This window comes from Musa acuminata, chromosome BXJ1-4 (genome assembly GCF_036884655.1).
Source record: "Musa acuminata AAA Group cultivar baxijiao chromosome BXJ1-4, Cavendish_Baxijiao_AAA, whole genome shotgun sequence".
NCBI classification, from domain to species: Eukaryota; Viridiplantae; Streptophyta; class Magnoliopsida; order Zingiberales; family Musaceae; genus Musa; species Musa acuminata.
In genome coordinates, this window is record NC_088330.1 from 29,146,375 (window position 1) to 29,165,004 (window position 18,630).

Below are 18,630 nucleotides of genomic sequence, written 5' to 3' on the forward strand. Positions count from 1 at the left end.
TCATCATGATCTGATTCGCATTGCACAGATCCAAGGACATCACAATATATATATATATATATATATATATATATATATATATATATATATATATATAACAAGCAATATAAAGTGATAAATACCAAAATATAATAAGCAAAAAGACTGTGTGTCAAGTCACACGTGTCATCACTCACGTGATTGGCTTGCTGGGCACCTATGACTAGTACTACGTACCTCTTCTACCTCATCCCAACAGCAACCGCTTCTTTCACCTCATAAGGGTGACAGCTTCCTCCTCCACCTCTTGTATGCCTCCTACTTCATCTTCTCCTCCTCTTCCTCTTAATTTGATACTCCGGTTTCTCTGCCTCCTCTTTCTCCATCTCTGCTGCCCCATCCCCTCCACCAGTCTTCCTTCTCCTCCTCCCCTTTTTCCCTCCCTATTTCTCTTTGTCACGTGGTATCTGTACCAAGTCTCAGTATAACAGTTCTTACCATACTTGTATGGTGTGACCATGAACCGCTATTGGCACTAGACCAAAATTTTAGGCATTGTTTGGTACTTTGATTGGAAACCTTCCAAAATCTTTTAGTCCTCCAATGGAGCTCTTCTAAGTGATCTTTTAGTCCTCCAATGATGATGATGATAAGGAAAAGAGGAAGAGGAAGAGGAAGAGGAAAAGGAAGATGAGGAAAGGAGCAGAAGGAGAAGAAGAGGAAGAGGAAAAGGAAGATGAGGAAAGGAGCAAAAGGAGAAGAGGATGAGGAAAATGAAGGAGAAGAGGAAGAGGAAAGGAGCAGAAGGAGAAGAAGAGGAGCAGAGGAAAATGAGAAGAGGAAGAGAAATGAAAGCAGATGTGGGGAGGAGCAAGAAAAGAGAATGCAAAGGAGAGAAGCACCAGAAGTTTTAGTGGTAGCAAGCCACGAGTGGTGGGCAGCAAGCAAGCGATGGGTAACAAACTAGAGGCTCACAGCATGGGCAAGCATCGTTGGGAAGTGGAGTAGTCAAGAAGTCGAAGAGTCTTTGTGCAAAGCACTGAGCATCAGAATTTTAAAAAGGAATCACAGGGAAAGAGGCGGTCTGCATCTTGGTTCATTCCAGAACTGCTAAATAAGTATTGGTACGAACCAATCCAAGCAAATGTGCATTCCTAAGTTAAATCACTTGAGAAGGTGATACTCATTCATCTTTTATGGGTTTGCCAAAGCTTATAAGAAGTTTGTCTTTACATGTAAAAGGGTGATAAAGAATTCCAAACCCGATGATCCATATAGTCCATAGGCCATTGTGTGGCAACACCACTATATATGCATTGGTCACACAATTACTTATTTGGTCTCTTACACTTCTGGTAACTATTGTAGTTGTCCTTGAGGCTTAATTATTTTCAGCTACCTATAAGGTAAGTGCTTGTAATATTGTCTGCAATTGTTTATGAGTTTCAATTATTGATCCAGCTTTCTTTTATACAAGAAAATGTATCTTTCTTTTGGGTTGCCTATTCCAACAAGATTTAATAAGCTAAACAAAACATATATATCACCAGAAGAAGTGGTGCACATAATTTGAATTGTAACAACACGACCTATATGTGATCAATTGTGAAAATAATGTACAGATTTATATGAATCATGATAAATCAAAATGGTAGAGGGAAAAGGATTACAACGTAGCATCAAATAGAACAAAATATTTTTCATATCAAGGATTTAGATGCTAACACGAAACCAAGTTTTGTAACCTATCAAATTGGTATAGTACCAATGTGTACCAGTGAATATGTACTGATCCAACTGGTATTTAAATCGTTGCTTCATAAAACACAATAGACAAAAAGCTAAACTAGGCCGACAAGACAATACCATACCTGCAGCAATAGTTCCTCCTTTGAAGAAAAGGGAGACCATTCTATAATAGTTTTCAAGCTACTGTCCCATTCATCCTGTGAATTGGAGCTTAACGGTATTATCTGACCATTAATTATTTGAAAATCAAGCTGCAAAAAAGACATGAAAAAAGTTCACAACTCAAACGAAACTAAACACTTCTAAGAATTGGAAGGATTGAAAAAGGATGATGTTACCATAGGGACAAAAATATCATCTTTCAATGTTCTTCTCAAGAATGTATAAGACAGCAGGCCAATGCTCAATGTTACACAACTTCAAAGACAACAAAAGTATGAGAATGTCCAAAATGACTCCACAGCACTAGTAATATGTAACAAGGGTAACAAGTTTCACAAAAGCAATAGATGGATGAAAATGACAATTATTTTCATTCATCAAATAATTTACTCGAGAAGAAGTAAAAACTAGAAGCCACTAGAACTAAATACGACAGGCATGCAAACAGAAAACATAAGAAGAAAAATATAAATTCTTGCAATTAGCATTTATAAGTTTGATTGGCAAAGTAAAAGTTAAGATGCGGGCAGCATATTTTAATTTGGAACTAGATGGATAAGCCCAAAAGTGCCAATTCCATTATGAAATTACATAATTAATATAAATTTCTATTAAATGACAGGGAAAAATGATTTTAAAAAAAGAAGCAAAAAAAATTGTCAAAAGGTGGCCTTCTACCAAATTGGATCATATATGCCTTGAGCCAACTTTGACCTTCTCCAGCATAAACCCAACAAGGCCAAACCCCTCATTCAAGCAATGTGGTACCATAGTCTCTATTGACTCTGTCTCTGAACATAACAGCTTGAAGATAATTTTGCAGTGCCACACCGGGTCCTCAAACCAATAGGAGAAAGGAAATTAACAGAATTGTTGTGCCAATGTGGAAACCCTAGGTAGTGTTGTGCTAGTGCCATTTACAATAAGTTAGCAAGCAGAGTTACTCTTGCAGAGCGAGCCTAGAGACCCGAAGTGCTAAAATCCCAAGGGAACCACCATAAGACACATTGCAAATTCTAGTAGAAAAAAATGTTATAACTCAACAAAGAAATCCTCTAAATCTTTCTTACAGAACTAAAATGAAGACATTTCATATATAATAAAATTTATCGACGATGATGTTAACATGGCCACTGACATCAAAGCAAAGACTTACCTTCCACGACTAGCACGACTGAATACAATTGCATCAGCACCTAATCTCATGGTACTTGTTTTGAAGCCATTTCCATCTGTAGAACAAACCACAACAATGAAAAAGCAAATAAAGTAGCATGTAAAGTATGATGTGAGTAACCTAAGTAAATATTCACAAACAAGGGTAACATCAAAAAGATCTAGATTCATATAACACGATTGCAGTGAACTAAGCATTCTTGGAATCCAAATTCAAAATATTAGTTTGAATACCAAGATTAAAATAGAAGCAGCAATCACATTCAAAATGTATTCAGTGATATTATGATAACTAATATTTCTTAAAGAAAGTATCTGAAATGCATTGTAAATGGCATTCACCATTTAGCATCTTAAACTGGATGTTTTGAGAAAGAAGCATGACAAATATAACATGCAAGCAGAAGGGCACTTCACCAAGTCAAAGATAGCTGCCACATTATAAGTCAACAGATTTGTAGCTAAATTCTACTTAATTCCCTTTAGGGATTTTCCAAACATTCAGTGGATATGGAAAATTATTCTATTTCAAATTAAGGTGGCTGCCTTTCCGTACATAAGAAGCTTTGAAGCAAGATTCTCCACCTATGGCACCAGACCAGTTAAATAATTTAACAAAATTCAGCTCCTGATTTATATGGCTTTCAATCAACCAAATCAAAAGGCAGAAAGAATAAGTTGGAAAGCACCATTATAATTATCCTGAATCAATATATGTATATATGAAAAAAAAAAAAAAAGTTCCTAACCATAGTTCTATATACCTATCGTTTAACAATTTAGACCTAAAAATTCCTAATTTATTTCATTTTAATTTTATCTTTATTTTTATTAGAGAATAGGGTTGGAAAATATCTCAATGTTCATAAATTTCTCATACTTAAGCTCATGTTTGACTCAAGGGAATATGTTTGGCTTTACACTGAATCAGACTCAAATAGGAACATAGTAATTGTTTCCTTGATAAGGGAAGCTTGTACATGATTCAGTTTGATTGTGTTCAGTCTAACAAGCGATCGATCTGAAAGAAAATTGATACAATAGGGTTGGAAAAACTCCTAATTTATTTCATTTTAATTTTATCTTTATTTTTATTAGAGAATAGGGTTGGAAAATATCTCAATGTTCATAAATTTCTCATACTTAAGCTCATGTTTGACTCAAGGGAATATGTTTGGCATTACACTGAATCAGACTCAAATAGGAACATAGTAATTGTTTCCTTGATAAGGGAAGCTTGTACATGATTCAGTTTGATTGTGTTCAGTCTAACAAGCGATCGAACTGAAAGAAAATTGATAGAATATATCATGAGATGTAGATCAAATATATTTTATAGGTTAGAAAGCATAATTCTTTACAATTTGCATCATATATTTTCCTTTCCTCTTTCTTAGCAGTATGGACTAGCATTTACCTATTTAATAGTCAACAATTATGCAGACTATATGTAAATAAAAGGAATGACTAAAACTCTACACAAACAACCAAATGACTCACACATCCATCAATTCATCTAAAGATACTTACAAACCAGGGTTTTGAACAGGTCAGTACCAACGTACCAAGCTCTGCTCGGTATGGTACGTACCAGTATGTACCGTCGGTATGCCAAGGCATATCAACAGTACATCCTAAAACCTTAAAAATACGTCCACCTATCACACTATGGCTTATCGATCGGTATGCCTCGGTAAAGGTCAAAATCCAGGGCAATACCAGTCGGTATGCCTCAGTACCGCCCGGTAGAGGGTGGTTCGCATGTCGGTATCCTCTCGGACCAGTACGTACCGTCCGGTACACATCAAAATTGAGAACCCTGCTTACAACAAAAGAAACAATCTGTATGACATTGTTAAATTATTTAACTTAGAACCAAACGATTGACACATCCATCAATTCATCTAAAGATCGTTTAACAAGTAGTTAAAAACTAGTTAAATTAATCAAGTTAGGTGTTCCATAAACACAGTTCAGTTGTTGACCAATAATGGGTTATCACAACAAGTCATTCTACAGCAATCACATCCTATTTAAAATTCTTATTAAAGGACAGTCTCATAGCATATTCTTCTGTAGAGAACTTCATGCATCATGATCATTAAATAGCTAAAGCATTATTGGCACCGCCAGTCAAAATAAGAAAGAGGTGATTACACTGGCCAATCGTTGTCTTCAACCTTTTTGATGAGAAACCAAGGCTCATGCATCGCCGTATACCTTCAGGGTCCATTCCCCCTCCATCATCTACAAAATTGCCCTTAGTGAATGTCACAAAACCAACAAACTATTTTGTACTTTTAAATTGTAAATCTTGCAGACAGGGAGCAACAATGGCCCAAAAAATAAAGTCGAAAAGAGTCATTTCCATATCGACTGTCAATTAGAGAACGCAAATTCACAACCAAAAATTGAATGAATGCTAAAGTCTGTAAATATATTTACATAGGCATAAATTAACACTTAATAAAAATGTTCACATATGTTGATACAGACAGAAGTAAACCCGTAATTGTACTCATATTCCATATATCACAGGTAGTAGAACTCAGATACAAATATGGCAATTTGATTGGCACACGTTTATATAACATATACTAGTCTGACTCCACTTATATATAAACCAAACTCAAACGGGTATTGTACAATGGTTTTTATCCACTTTGGTCCCTAGTTGCAGAAGAATATGAACAACTATGTGAATGTCAAGTACCTTGAAAAAGCAACACAGGACTCTTATCTTTCAGATTGTTGATTTTATCAACCTTCACGAACGTCGCACCATTGTGAATCTGGTAAATCAAACAACAGAATGGGAATATGTACTTCTCAATGGCATATTCCTAAGAACTGAAAGTGAGAAAACCTTTTCAGTGAAAATTCCTCAAACATTTCCTCGAAGCAACCAATATAAAGAATAAGAATGTAAAAGAATAATTAAAAGGCATTCATTTGATAAAATTGGTTATATACCAACATGATTGTACTCTTTTTTTCAATTAATACAAATGCTAACTCCAATAAGTAAAAGAGGCCAGACATACCTCATCTACAGCATTATCAAGAAGTTCAGCTACAGCTGCATAAACCACAGAAATGACAATCAGCATCCATTAGTCCACACATACCTTAAAATGAACTTGAATAGCACACAATATTGTAGCATTAATCATCTAAGACTTTTTCTTTGCAATATCAAACTGAAAACTAGTACCTTTCGATAATGACTATTGTGACTCAGAGCTCATAAAAAGGAAATTGGCCGGTGTTAAGAGAAAATGAGTTGAACAACATATTTTTAAATAAATGAAAGGCACAGGGTGGAAAGTTCCAATACGTTCAGTAAATGCTAAAACGAGCACTTTGTGCAGATACCATGATAAATCCTCAAGAGGTAAAAGTCCAACTGCCCAGACCAAAAGCGATCTGGATATGTCTAAAAAGTGGCAGCTCAATAATGTTATTTTATCACAAAATTCATATTTATCTTCTCTTTCTTTTTTAATCTTTGCTCCCTTTTTTACTCTCTAACGTACTAGTTAAATAATATTTTCCAACCTTGGATTTTTAATAGCTCAAAGGTCAATTACATCCATTAATAAATTAATACATTGGATCAGATATGACAGCTAGAAGGAGAAGCTTCAAGAAGTACATCCACATAATGCATAAACTGAAGCTTTGCTGAAGAAAAGGTGCCATTTTTAGGCATACACAGGATTAGATATATCAAGCAATTGCTCTACATGGTCATCACACCTACATTTCATAAAACAGTCTGCCAAAATATCCATAGACTTATATCACACAGATGAAAATGTACTTAAAAGTCATGTTTAGGCGGAAATGAAACAAACCAATGAATCATCTGCAGTATTGGGCAAGTTAGCTCAAAGCTTTCTAGTATCAGCCACTAGATCTTAGTTGTCGATTCAGAAGCAATGTAGTCAAAGGTACTATGTGCTTTCACTAAAAGGCACCAAGGGGCCAAAACTCTTGAGGTACTAGGTGTTCATGAATATTAGAATTATAAAAAATATAATTAAGGAGAAATAATTATCACTAAAATATCGTTTGCAAATGCTTAGTAGTCCATATGATCACTACGGGAAAGGGGTTATAAGGGAGGCTCTAGGAGGGAGGAAGAGGTAGGGAGAGGGGGCTGTCAGGGAGGCTCAATCAGGGACAACGACGAAGGAGAAAGAGAAAGACAATGGGAGGGAAGGTGGGGGGGAGAAGCACGAACAAGGGGGAGGGAGTGCGAAGGGAAGGCACCACCGAAGGGCCGCCTTGCACAAGAATGTTGATCATCGATCACCTTGTTCTAGTGAGCAATTGGTGGAGGAATTAGGAGAGATTGTGGCAGCAATAGAGCATAGTAGAGATCGTCAATGAAGTTTTGATCACGGGAGAAGTTTCAGTCAGAAAAGGACACAATGGAGATTGCAACCGTCGAGGAGAAATGTTAGTTGATGGCTAGGGTTTCTTCCAGAGATGTTGAGACAGGGGTTTTAGTTGGCTGAATTGGTTCACTCGAATCATCTAGTTCGAACCCAAATGAAACCCACAAGGTTTAACTTAGGCGCGCCTAAGGCCCTAATGCTTGGGCCACGCGAACTCAACCACTCCCATATCGAATTGGAGGTAGTCGAGCATCGCCTCTCCTTGCTCGGGCACCTAGGAAAGCGCTTGAGTGCCCCTTAATAACACTGTACATAACAAGTTTGGACTTGATCGAGTTTAAGAAAATTTGATTTTGGAGTTGACTCTTACCAATTCTAAGTATTATTAATTTTTATGGCTGTTTTATAGTGTTCTGGCAAAATATTTTTGAATTACATCACCGCCAACGAATCCTCCTTCTAGTGTAATTAGGGAATTTTAATCATTCATATTTAAATTTTGAGCTGCATATATATTACCATTGACAACCAACTAATGGATGAATGGGCTAGTTAGTTCCCATGTCCCCTTTTTGTGTGAAAATTGCTTCAGTTTATCATCCTTTTTTTTTGTGAATCATCCAATATTTTTTTTTATTATGAATACTAACTTATTTAGGATTTTGGTCAACAAAATGTGTAATGAAGGATCACAATCTCATAGCTGACAATTGATGAAAACACAAATTTCACCTCTCTCTCTCTCTCTCTCTCTCTCTCTCTCTCTCTCTCTCTCTTCCATATTCTCTGATATATATTTTTTTTTTCTTATGTATTCTTTATTGTTTATTCTTCCATATCTGAACTAACAGCCAATTATTTTTTCTCTTTGCTTCTTTACCATTTAGCTTTAAAGTGCCATTTCCTTGCAACTCTATTCCACATCTGCTCGTCTTTCCCAATTACTGCAGCAAATAAGCAATATCCTCTTAAACAACCATCAAACTTTCTTTCCTTTTTTTGATCAGAATTAACATCAAACCTTCTGTTGGCCTTCAACATATTATTTGCTGTTCAACTTTCAATGAAAACAAAAGTGGATTTTCTATGCACATACAAAACCTGCATGCAACTATGTGCAATACCTAACATGTTTGTTGAAGCAAGTCCTAATTTTTCATCAACTTTATGGTAAATGATTTTCCTGATACCAACAAAAAGCAGTAATGTCCCAACATCTAATCCAAGATTCAAACAATGGATCTGAATTATCTTGAAATATAGCTAACTCTGAATTAGTCTTAATTAATTTAAATGAAATACTAGTGCATAAAATCCTTGGAAGAAACCTGCCAATTTTACTACTACATATATTTTTTTAACATTTAGCAAAGAAGAATAATATCTGAATATATGAACACATACAAATACATATATAGTTGACACTATCTCAAATCTATGGCGTCACCTAAAAGATATGCCAACTTCATATGATAATGCTAAAGGAAGATCTTCCAAAGAAATGCATTATAGTATCAATAAGTGAAGAGGAAAAGACTTTTAAGAACCACCAGAGCTACAAACATATAAGCTGTTGCCAATCTTTCCAATGATGCCTGTCATCCTATTCATACTATACGACTTTTCATCAAATAGAAGATTTAACAGTATGGAGATATACCACCGAAAGCCCATTTGTGAGACGTGGCGTTGGAATGCAAGAACTTCGGGTGCACGCGCGCCCGATCAAAATCATACGATTCCAGAGCAGCTGCAGCAAAAGAGTCACAAATTTGAAAACAGCAGAAAAAACTACAAAGAAGAACAAGGAAATAACTGAATTGTTCTGCATGAGAGGAAAGAAGAAGAACCGCGCCGGGCACGATGTAAAGGTCCTGAGGGTACTTCATATGTCCCAGCTCTCCAGAAGTTACGGCACTCGAGTGTGCGGTAACGCTGCTGCGCTTCCACCGGCTTCGGCACCGATGGATCTTCTGAATTGACGCCGCCGCCGGCCGGTGATCCAAGGAACACGACGTCGTCGTCGTCGTCGTCGTCGTCCTCATGGAAATCGCTTTTCGGCATCGAAAGCGCGGTAGAAATTAGAAGCGGACGAGATGAAATCCTAGGGTTTAAAACGAAGGGAATCGCGGAGTTGGGTGAGGTATAAAATAGAGGCAGAGGATCATATGACTCGCATATATTGCATATAAAAATAAACAAATTTCTGAAAACTCCAAAAATTCCGGATAGCACTTCTATTCAAAAATTTTGACAATCCTAACATTTTCAAAATAACAAAAATAATCTTTCCACAATTTTACATTTGCTTCTTTGGAACTACATCTTCTCTTTCATTTTAATAAACAAAAGTATCCATCTAACCTAAAACATATATATATATATATATATATATATATATATATATATGTCTATCTAATCATAAATATTTGTAAATCAATCACATAATATGTTTGTGATGTGATATGATATATAGTTTTTATTTATTTGATATTTTTTATTTTATTTTAATTATTGCATATATTATGATGTTTATGGATTTGTGTAATAGGAATCGAATCGTAATGAGATCACCGTAATAACATCAATTCGTCTGTACACATACACCCTAAATAATTTCGGTCATAGGTCACTCAAGAGGGACATCGAGATGATCGGATAGATTGATGTATTGTATACCCGTCCATATGATGGAGGAAACTAGTCTCGGAGCTGCTCATGTAAGGACACTAAGAATACCGCACAAGTGTTCATTAAAAAATAAGTTCACTGATTGATCTACTCATGGAATGTTGGATAGTTGATGATACCTCAATGTCAGACTATGATTCCGTCATCCCAATAGTATATCTGATTCTTAGACTTAAGACACTAAAAGTATGAGTACTTCACTCTTTTTGATGCCAGACTTATAGACTTGGAAGTTCTAGATCTAGAACAATCGGTTATCGGGAGTAGCAACCAAACATACGAGAGATATTGAGTGTCAATAGAGGATCATCCACTCTCGGTTTCATAAAAGGAATATCTCATATGTTTTTTCTCAAACAAATCCCTGGTCATGGTCATTCAGATTAAAAGAGAAAAAGTTCTCTGGAAGAATCCGATTAAAACAAGACTCGAGTAGAAACCGTATGAGCCTCATAACATCATGTTCGGTATACAGTCTCTGAGATATTAGATGGATGAGGGCTTATAGATACATGGTAATTGAGAACAAACAGATCAAATAGATTGAATTCTCTTATATCGTATAGGGACTACGGCGTAGTAACCTAATACGTCTGTAGTTGATGAGTCGAGTGAATTATTATTAAGATAATAATTCACTGAGCCAGAACGAGTTTTGACAAGTATGATTTATGGTCAGCTCGATATTGGGCCTAGAGGGTCATACACAAATCGTAAGTATTACCACGAGTAGAGGTTCATATATGAGATATCCGTTGGAATCTCTATCTTATTGGATATCCAATAAGCCCTCGAATTATTGGATCTTATGGATGAGATCTAATAAGAGCTAATGATAGATTATTGGGTAGAGACCTTCTAATCTAAGATGATTGGGTAGTTAGATAAAGATCCAATATCCAATTGGGTAAGATCCATTAGGATTAAATTGATATAGAGTTTCAATAAATAGGAGGGAACCAAAGAGTCATATGCTAGACCCTTGGTTGTCACCTTATATTCTCCTCTCTATATCTCCTCCTCAGCCAATAGCCCCTATTTAGAGCATGTGGACAGCAAGAAGGGTCACTCCCTTTTTGATTATGTGGTGCATGTAGCGAGAAAATTTGAGTAGTGATTTAAGGAGCATCTTCGTATTTCTTGTCATGTGGATCACCACTAGAGAGGAAGATAGTTGACATCCTTCATTTTCTTTACAGATCTACAGGATTTCAGGAATATACAATCTCCTTGGGTAACACACATTCTTTAACATGCGTGATTTTTGGGTTTAGCGAGGCTTTACGCACCAATTTTTGTACAATAATAAAATCTTTTTTTCGGCATGAAATTCTAAGATTTTTATTTTCTATTCTACTATCACATTTGTGATGTCACCCTAGATTTCCCAATAAAATCACCCTACATCTGTTTGGTGGAGTTATTATTGCATTTGATGCATGTTACTTTGTACCTTCTATTACCAAAAATATTATTTCTATTTCATGTTTGATAATTAGTGGATATAAGTTAGTTTTTTAAACAATGATTATTCAATTAGTGGATAAGATTATCAATCTTCACATATCATTGTCAAAAGTTTGAGCATCAAAAATTTCAAAAGATGTCTCGTACCAATAAGACATGAAATATTACTTTCTAGGAGTATATCCCCAAATATCTTTGAAAAAATGATAGACATGGATATGATACCTTATGCCTTAGTGATACAATCTATCACGTATGTTATGCTATGTACCAAACTTAATATAGCTCATACTCTAAGTGTTATTTACATATATCAAACGAATTCAGGTTTAGAACATTGAAAAATAGTAAAGTATATCCTTAAGTACTTGAGAAGGACTAAGGATCTTTTACTAGTATATGGAGGAAGTAGCCTTAGGGTTGAGGACTACAAAAACTTCATTTTTCAGTTTGATATCGATGATAGTAAATCTAATTCAAGGTATATGTTCATCATGAATAGAGGCGTAGTATGTTAGAAGAGTTCCAAGCAATATACTACTATTAATTAGACCACAAAAATAGAGTACATTATATCTAGCAAATAAAGCATTTGAATTGCCCCTATTACTATCCTTGACCTTAAGTGTTATTTTCTTTTGCTATCCAGAATCTGTTGTAGAGGCTTATTATCAAAAATCATATCATTTTTTTAGCATATCATGGTTATAACCCATTCTGTTGGATATGAAAAATTATTTGCTCGGCCTCCTCCACCTCCTAAATTTTTTCTACTACTAGGGAATAGATAATATCTATGGCATTCATTATCATTTTCATATCCTGATAAATTATTTTCACCCTCAAGATATTAGTATTAACTTATGTGGGGTGAAAATCAAGATAAATTCTTAAAATTTTTGATGTAATACATCACTAATTGATCTTCTTGTTTGAGGTTAATAAATTCTACGGTCCCCAGCACCCAACCAATGACGGATATTTTTTTTAGCATATAAGTTACACAAATAACCTTATCTTCATTTGGAATCATTACATATTCAAATATTTTCTCAATATTTTGCATCCACTTCTCAACCATTGGTAGATATGTATCACCTTTAAAGATTGGTGGATCATTATTTTCTAAACCTCTCACTTGTTAATTCTATAATATTATGTCCTCAAGCTACTATTGGCATCGCCACTTGTCTTTGGGTCAATAACTACTACACTTGTCTAGATTATTACTCCATAAACTCTGTTAGTCTATTAATCACAATATCTTTTTGATATATTTATGTGAATGTTTCTCTACCATTCAAATTCTCCTCTCAAATATTACTAGAGCTACTAACTTACCCTATAGTCCACATGATATTTTTCTAATTAATCCCAAACTGTTCATATCTAGTTGTGAAGTATAAGAACATCAAATAATAATAAAAAATAATATAACTTAATTATTAAAACCTAAAAGATAGTTTGAACAATATACTTCGTGCTTTTACAAATATAAATTGTCTATATGACTCACAATTTGAGTTTAAAAGTTAAAATTAGTAAATAAAATATTTTAATAATTTAAAAATAAAAGTTAATGATCAAATAGACCTTTCATATTTATTTTTAATTTTTAAAAATACATAATTATTATTATTATATCTTTTGACTTTATAATAAGAAAATTATTTTAAAATTTATTATTTGTATTTATTTTATTATTTAATTTTATAATTTAATATAATTTATTTTAAACCGACCTAAGTTTTAGATTGATTGAACCAATTTAATTATATAGACTGGTTCATTAAAAAGGTGATGACTGAAGACGTAACTTTTAAGGGGTGAAAAAAAAAATTATTTGAGGGTTACATTTATCATTTTAAAAAGATAGGGTTCTCTGTCAATATTTTAATGAACCAGTCTATACAATTAAATTGGTCCAACCAATCTAAAACTTAGGTCAGTTTAAAATAATTATATTAAATTATAATATTAAATAATAAAATATTAGAATTTTTGGAAGTTGGGATGTACTGTTAGAATTTCTTAAATTTAACTTTTTTTATGAATTCACCTTTTAAAAAAATAAGGATAATTTTTTAAATAAAAACATCACACTTTCCCACAAACTTGTTCACATAGAAAGTTCAGATACGTAGCTCAGTTTGGCAAATGATCTGATTGATACTCGAAGAAAAACCCCTCCTCCTTCAAACCGAACCAATATTTAAGTTGAACCAAACCAATTCGCTTTCTCCTTATCCATTAGCTCAATGTGATTTGTCCTCTTCCCTCTCATTTTAACAAACTACGGACGCTACCTCTTCCAAACCCTAAAGTCTCATTTGGCCATCAATACAAGCTCTTCCCTCTTATCTTTCTCTTCTTCTTATTTTATTTTTTATTATAAAAAAATATTATTATTCGATCAGATTTGATATTAGAGCTTTTTGGTCTAATAAAAATAATTTTAGGAAACTAAATAAAAAATTATTTTATTTGTTTAATTATGAAAAGAACAACTGTTAGTACTTCGGCCTACTGAATATGCAAAATGAGATCAGCTTTTAGATTACTCGAATACCATAAAATATGGGATAAAAAGAATAACAGAATGGATCTGTTTATTAAGCATCAATGAACTCTTTCAAGAACGCGATTACATGACAGTTGTCACTTGTCAGACGAGCCAAAATGGATTAAGATTTAGTATATTATTTCTAATGTTCTACTCTCAGATCAGACCCATGCTGAATATGTTCGATAACAAGTATCATAATACTTTCGACCATGTATGTTTGGAGCTTCCGTAGAACAAATCCCTAGTTTTCAGTCTGGAGCTTTAAAGCTGTAAGATGTGGTGTAGTGGTAACACATCCTACGGGACTGACTCACAAAGATGGCCAAGTGTTAGATGTGAAGTGCAAGTAAAGATCGTACTGTCACAACAGGATGAGAGTTGTCGGAGATAACACTGGGATAATAAAATAATACATGGCAAATTGTTTCGTCACCACCAACCTGTGGATCCTACAAAAAGAAGCTCCACTGAGTCAACCCGACCATGGGTAGGTAGGTTAGCCACCTCGCCTGTTAGGTTCTTGGTGTGGATTTACAAGGCCGATAAATTGGAAATTTATCATTTTTTAAAGGTAAATTCAGTGGGAAATTTTTGCAATAGATCATAGAGAAGAAAGCACAGTTCAGGATGTGACACGTGGTGGATTGACTTAGAGAAGAGAAGATTACGTAATTTATTTGGATTCCAGAATCATATTATTTTTAATGTAGTATACAGGGGATCTAATAATGTACGGAATGACACTTGCATGCTACTACTGGTTATCAACGGCGGTGGCCACAGCCACAGCAACTGGATTCGGGAGATGGGTCACTAATCCATTATTATAGTAAATGGAAGATTTTGCAATCCATAGTATGTATTGTTCTACGTGGACTGGATTTAACGCTGCACCACTGTTTAAAAAGTCAAGATATCTTGTTCTTTCCCACGATCCTTTCGCTTGGAATTGCCATTAAGCATGTGATCCGACAGACAGAAACCAACATAACTCTCCCGATACAAGAGCAAGCCTGTTTACAGGGTATATACTAGGCTCCAGAGTCGAGTAACTTCCCTCAGTGATCTGAATTGATAGGAGTATATACAACATGCCGTCGAGAAGCCCTTTTCGGGTTCCTCCCTCCTCTGAGTATGATGCCTTTCTCGCAATCCTCCTCTTGATTGCCGAGTACTGCTTCTTGAAACTATAACCGCGGAAAGTCGCCTTTGGCTGCAACTTTTGGACGGCATATGACGTGACTGAAGACGATCAGACTCTTTATTCCTCGACTCGTGACTTGAGAGAGAATCTCAAGGGCAGGCCATTCTGGGGCAGCGCAAAAGGTCCAAACTGAATACCGCTTTGGTTTCCCAGCATAGACCACCTGATAGAGAAAGAAAGAGCACAGTAACGCATCATCATTGATCAAGTGGTCAACGGATGCAATTGTCCCCACGCGACATCCAACTGTTGATAGAATACAAGTGTTTGTTTGATGGTTTCGGCTGGGTTACCTGTATTTAGTCGTGAAGTGATGGAGGAGGACCAGCATCTCCAGCTTAGCAAGCTCATTGCCAGGGCAGGAGTGGGACCCGTTCCCGAAGGGCATGAAAGTGTTGGGTTTTGGAGCGACCTGCAGCGGATGAACACAGAAAGAGAGACTGATTTGTCTGCAGAAGAGGAGAGGGGAAGGAGATTGATTGAGATAGGGGGAGGCTGTCCTCCTTTGCCCACCTCAAATCTTGAGGGATCAAAAATTTCCGGGTCGGTGAAGTTATCCGGACTGTGGTGAATGTTTCTGAAGAGTGGCAACACCTTCCAACCCTTGGGAATGAGATACCCTGCACGACGAAGTACGGTAAAAGTCAGCAAACGAGACATCGGGCATGGATGGACAATCTAAAAGATACAAGTTGATGCTTAATCCACCTTCGCACTCCACATCTTCCGCCGCTTCTCTAAAGGTGAAAGATAGGACCGAAGCCACCCTCATCGTTTCCTGAATCACCCTGGAAGTGAATGGCATCCTCTTGGTATCAGCCCAAGTCAGCGATTTCTCATCATCACCCACTTGTTTGCTCTTCATAATTTCCTCTTGCTCTTCCTGAACATCACAAGAGATATCAAACTCTTGATGTCCGCTTTCTACTTAAACGAGAACACCGAGAGAAGAGAAGAGAAGAGAAGGTTTCTTACGGTGACTGCTTGTAAGATGCCTGGATTCTCTCCGAGGTACTTCACGATCCAGGTGAGCACACTAGCAGTGGTGTCCCGGGCCGCAAAGATGACCCCGATGATGTTGTCGGCAATCTGGTCGTCCGTCAGGGCTTCTTTGGCTTCCATAAAAGAACCAAGTAGGCCACTGTCCTCTGTCTTCAACTTCGTCCTCCTGAATAGGACAATCTTGGCCACAATCTGTGCGAGCTGTTTCCTGGCCTTCATTGCCTTGTAGAACAGGGTCCCGGGTAGGTTGATAGGCATGGAGTTGTAGCCCTTCTCTAGGGTGTAGTAACACTGCTTCAGATCCTCTATGTAGGAAAGCTCATCTTTCCCAAAGATAGACAGCAGTGCCACGTTGAACGCGTACTGCACAAAAGCAAGGTAAACAAATTAAACAGAGATATGACCGGAAGCATCAAATCCTTTGCTAAACAAGAGCGTGAGATATCAAAATCTGCATTTCCGTACCCAATTACAAAATTTAAGCACTTCCTCGTTTAGATCGCACAAATGGAAAAGAGTGAAACATGATAGCTTTTCTTGGGTCATATTACCAACGGAAAAAGGGAAATCACAACATGAACAATCTCGTTGATGCAAGATTTACGATATTTCATGGTACTTACTACTACTGCTACAGAGAATAAACTTTCTGACATATATATATGTATATATATATGTATATATATATGTATACACATACTTTTGTGAAGCTAAAATTGATATTATTTAAAAGAGATCGTGACGGATTTATGCAAGCAGAAAGAGGGGGAATTGCAGGGGCGGGAGGTTCACCGTCTTCATTTCGTGGAAGGTATTGATCAAGCGACCGTCCCAGGACTGCAAGGCCCGGAGAGCGACCTCCTCGATGCCGGCGATGGAACCGCGAATGCCTTCAGGCTTCAACGCCCGGAGGACGAGGCGGCGGAGGCGGGCGTGGTAATCTCCGTGCTGGAAGAAGATAGCCTGCGGGCCCAGCATCTGCTCCTTGCTCGCGGGGAACGTCGGCTTGAACAGGTGCGCCCGCGTTACCAGCACGAACCTTGCCGCCTCAGGGCTCGACACCATCACGCAGGGACATCCTAGTATGTGTGTCTTAAACACGGGCCCGTACCTGGAAACACCACCACCACCATAAATATGAGCACTAGCTACTTGGATTCTCCGTTCGTTTCAGTGTTATGCGCAGTAATAAAAAGGGAGAAGCGAAATGGAAAACAGAAACGACGAACCTCTTCTGTTTGAGGGCGAAGAAGGTGTTAGGATTGTTGGAGTAGAGCTGAAAGGTCTCTCCGATATAAGGCCAACCCATGGTGCCCGGAGGCAGGGGAAGGTTTCCCGACCTGGTATGGAAAGCTCTCAAAAGCAGATAGTAGACGAGGGATACGAAAAGGAAACTCAAGGAGAGGGACAGCATGAGGAGAAGCGTGGAGGCCATGGTTGTCAAGAACGCAGTCGTAGTGGTGGTGGCGACTAAAGCGGAGCTCACTCTGCCTCACGGGGAGAGGGGAGGAGGAGGAGGGTTGCTCGAGGAGGCAGAGTAGAGGGTAGGTGTCGCTCGTCGGGTCAGTGTGTACTGGCGAGGAGAGGGATGAAGGCAGGGACGGGTTTTATAGACGCGCAAATACTGCCGACGCACCCACGGAAATCGATTCCAGCTCACGTACACCAATCACCTCGGCAGCGGAACACAGGTTATATTCCTACCATGATGGGCAATAAAAAGGTGACAGCACCATTGAGGAAGACGGAAAAATCACAAGACCATGAAAAATAAATAATTCAAAACAAAACTGCATAAAACAAATGAGGATGAGTACGTGTGGGCTTGATGGACGATACGTGTCAAACCAGTTCCACATGTTTGACCTGCTAGTGGAGACTTACTCGGTAATTTAAGCCATGTAACACACCTAAACAAGACCGATCAAATTTCCTGCTAGAGTTCGTATGTTTGTTTTTTCCTCGCACATTTATAATTCAAAACTTCTTTTTTAATACTTAATTTAAAAAAATCATCACATATGTAATGGTTTTAGAGAATTAATATCAGATTATATATGTTAATGTTTTAGATAATTGAGATATTTCGTTAAAAGTCAGTTAACAACTTGGGATTGTTTGAACTACTAATGGATTAGACTAACAAGTGTTCAATTACAATTACAATTTCATTCGGAGTAGTCATCTTGACTGGAGAACCTCTGTGAGTCGATCAGAGAGTGATATTTTTC

The 18,630-nt window shown here is 36.8% G+C and overlaps 2 protein-coding genes across 9 annotated transcripts in view; both read right to left on the minus strand.

The window, feature by feature from the left end:
- The window catches only part of LOC103981921 (protein MICRORCHIDIA 2), a 70,961-nt gene extending 61,340 nt beyond the window's left edge, over positions 1 to 9,621 (minus strand). For all 6 annotated transcript variants that reach the window (XR_010501951.1, XM_009398686.3, XM_009398685.3 and 3 more), the window contains exons 1-8: positions 9,320 to 9,621; positions 9,130 to 9,219; positions 6,111 to 6,145; positions 5,780 to 5,858; positions 5,224 to 5,313; positions 3,047 to 3,122; positions 2,067 to 2,145; positions 1,851 to 1,979 (exon numbers count right to left, since the gene is read on the minus strand). Coding sequence is in view for 5 of the 6 variants with exons in the window: in XM_009398686.3 (XP_009396961.2) it covers positions 1,851 to 1,979; positions 2,067 to 2,145; positions 3,047 to 3,122; positions 5,224 to 5,313; positions 5,780 to 5,858; positions 6,111 to 6,145; positions 9,130 to 9,219; positions 9,320 to 9,533 (792 nt within the window). In the remaining variant the exon portion in view is untranslated. The remainder of the gene's footprint in view (positions 1 to 1,850; positions 1,980 to 2,066; positions 2,146 to 3,046; positions 3,123 to 5,223; positions 5,314 to 5,779; positions 5,859 to 6,110; positions 6,146 to 9,129; positions 9,220 to 9,319) is intronic.
- Positions 9,622 to 15,111: 5,490 nt separating this feature from the next.
- LOC135651833 (abscisic acid 8'-hydroxylase CYP707A2-like) lies at positions 15,112 to 18,042 on the minus strand. Of its 3 annotated transcripts, XM_065172336.1 has the most exons (7): positions 17,629 to 18,040; positions 17,192 to 17,510; positions 16,373 to 16,762; positions 16,106 to 16,280; positions 15,911 to 16,017; positions 15,691 to 15,809; positions 15,112 to 15,560 (listed from the first exon to the last, which is right to left on the minus strand). In XM_065172336.1, the coding sequence occupies exons 1-7, from the start codon at positions 17,832 to 17,834 to the stop codon at positions 15,455 to 15,457; spliced, it is 1,422 nt and encodes a 473-aa protein (XP_065028408.1). In that variant the 5' UTR covers positions 17,835 to 18,040; the 3' UTR covers positions 15,112 to 15,454. The 3 variants fall into 3 exon arrangements, with proteins under 3 accessions (XP_065028408.1, XP_065028404.1, XP_065028398.1); XM_065172332.1 differs by having other exon boundaries at positions 15,691 to 16,017; positions 17,629 to 18,042; XM_065172326.1 differs by having other exon boundaries at positions 15,112 to 16,017; positions 17,629 to 18,042.
- Between the last annotated feature and the right edge of the window lie 588 nt (positions 18,043 to 18,630).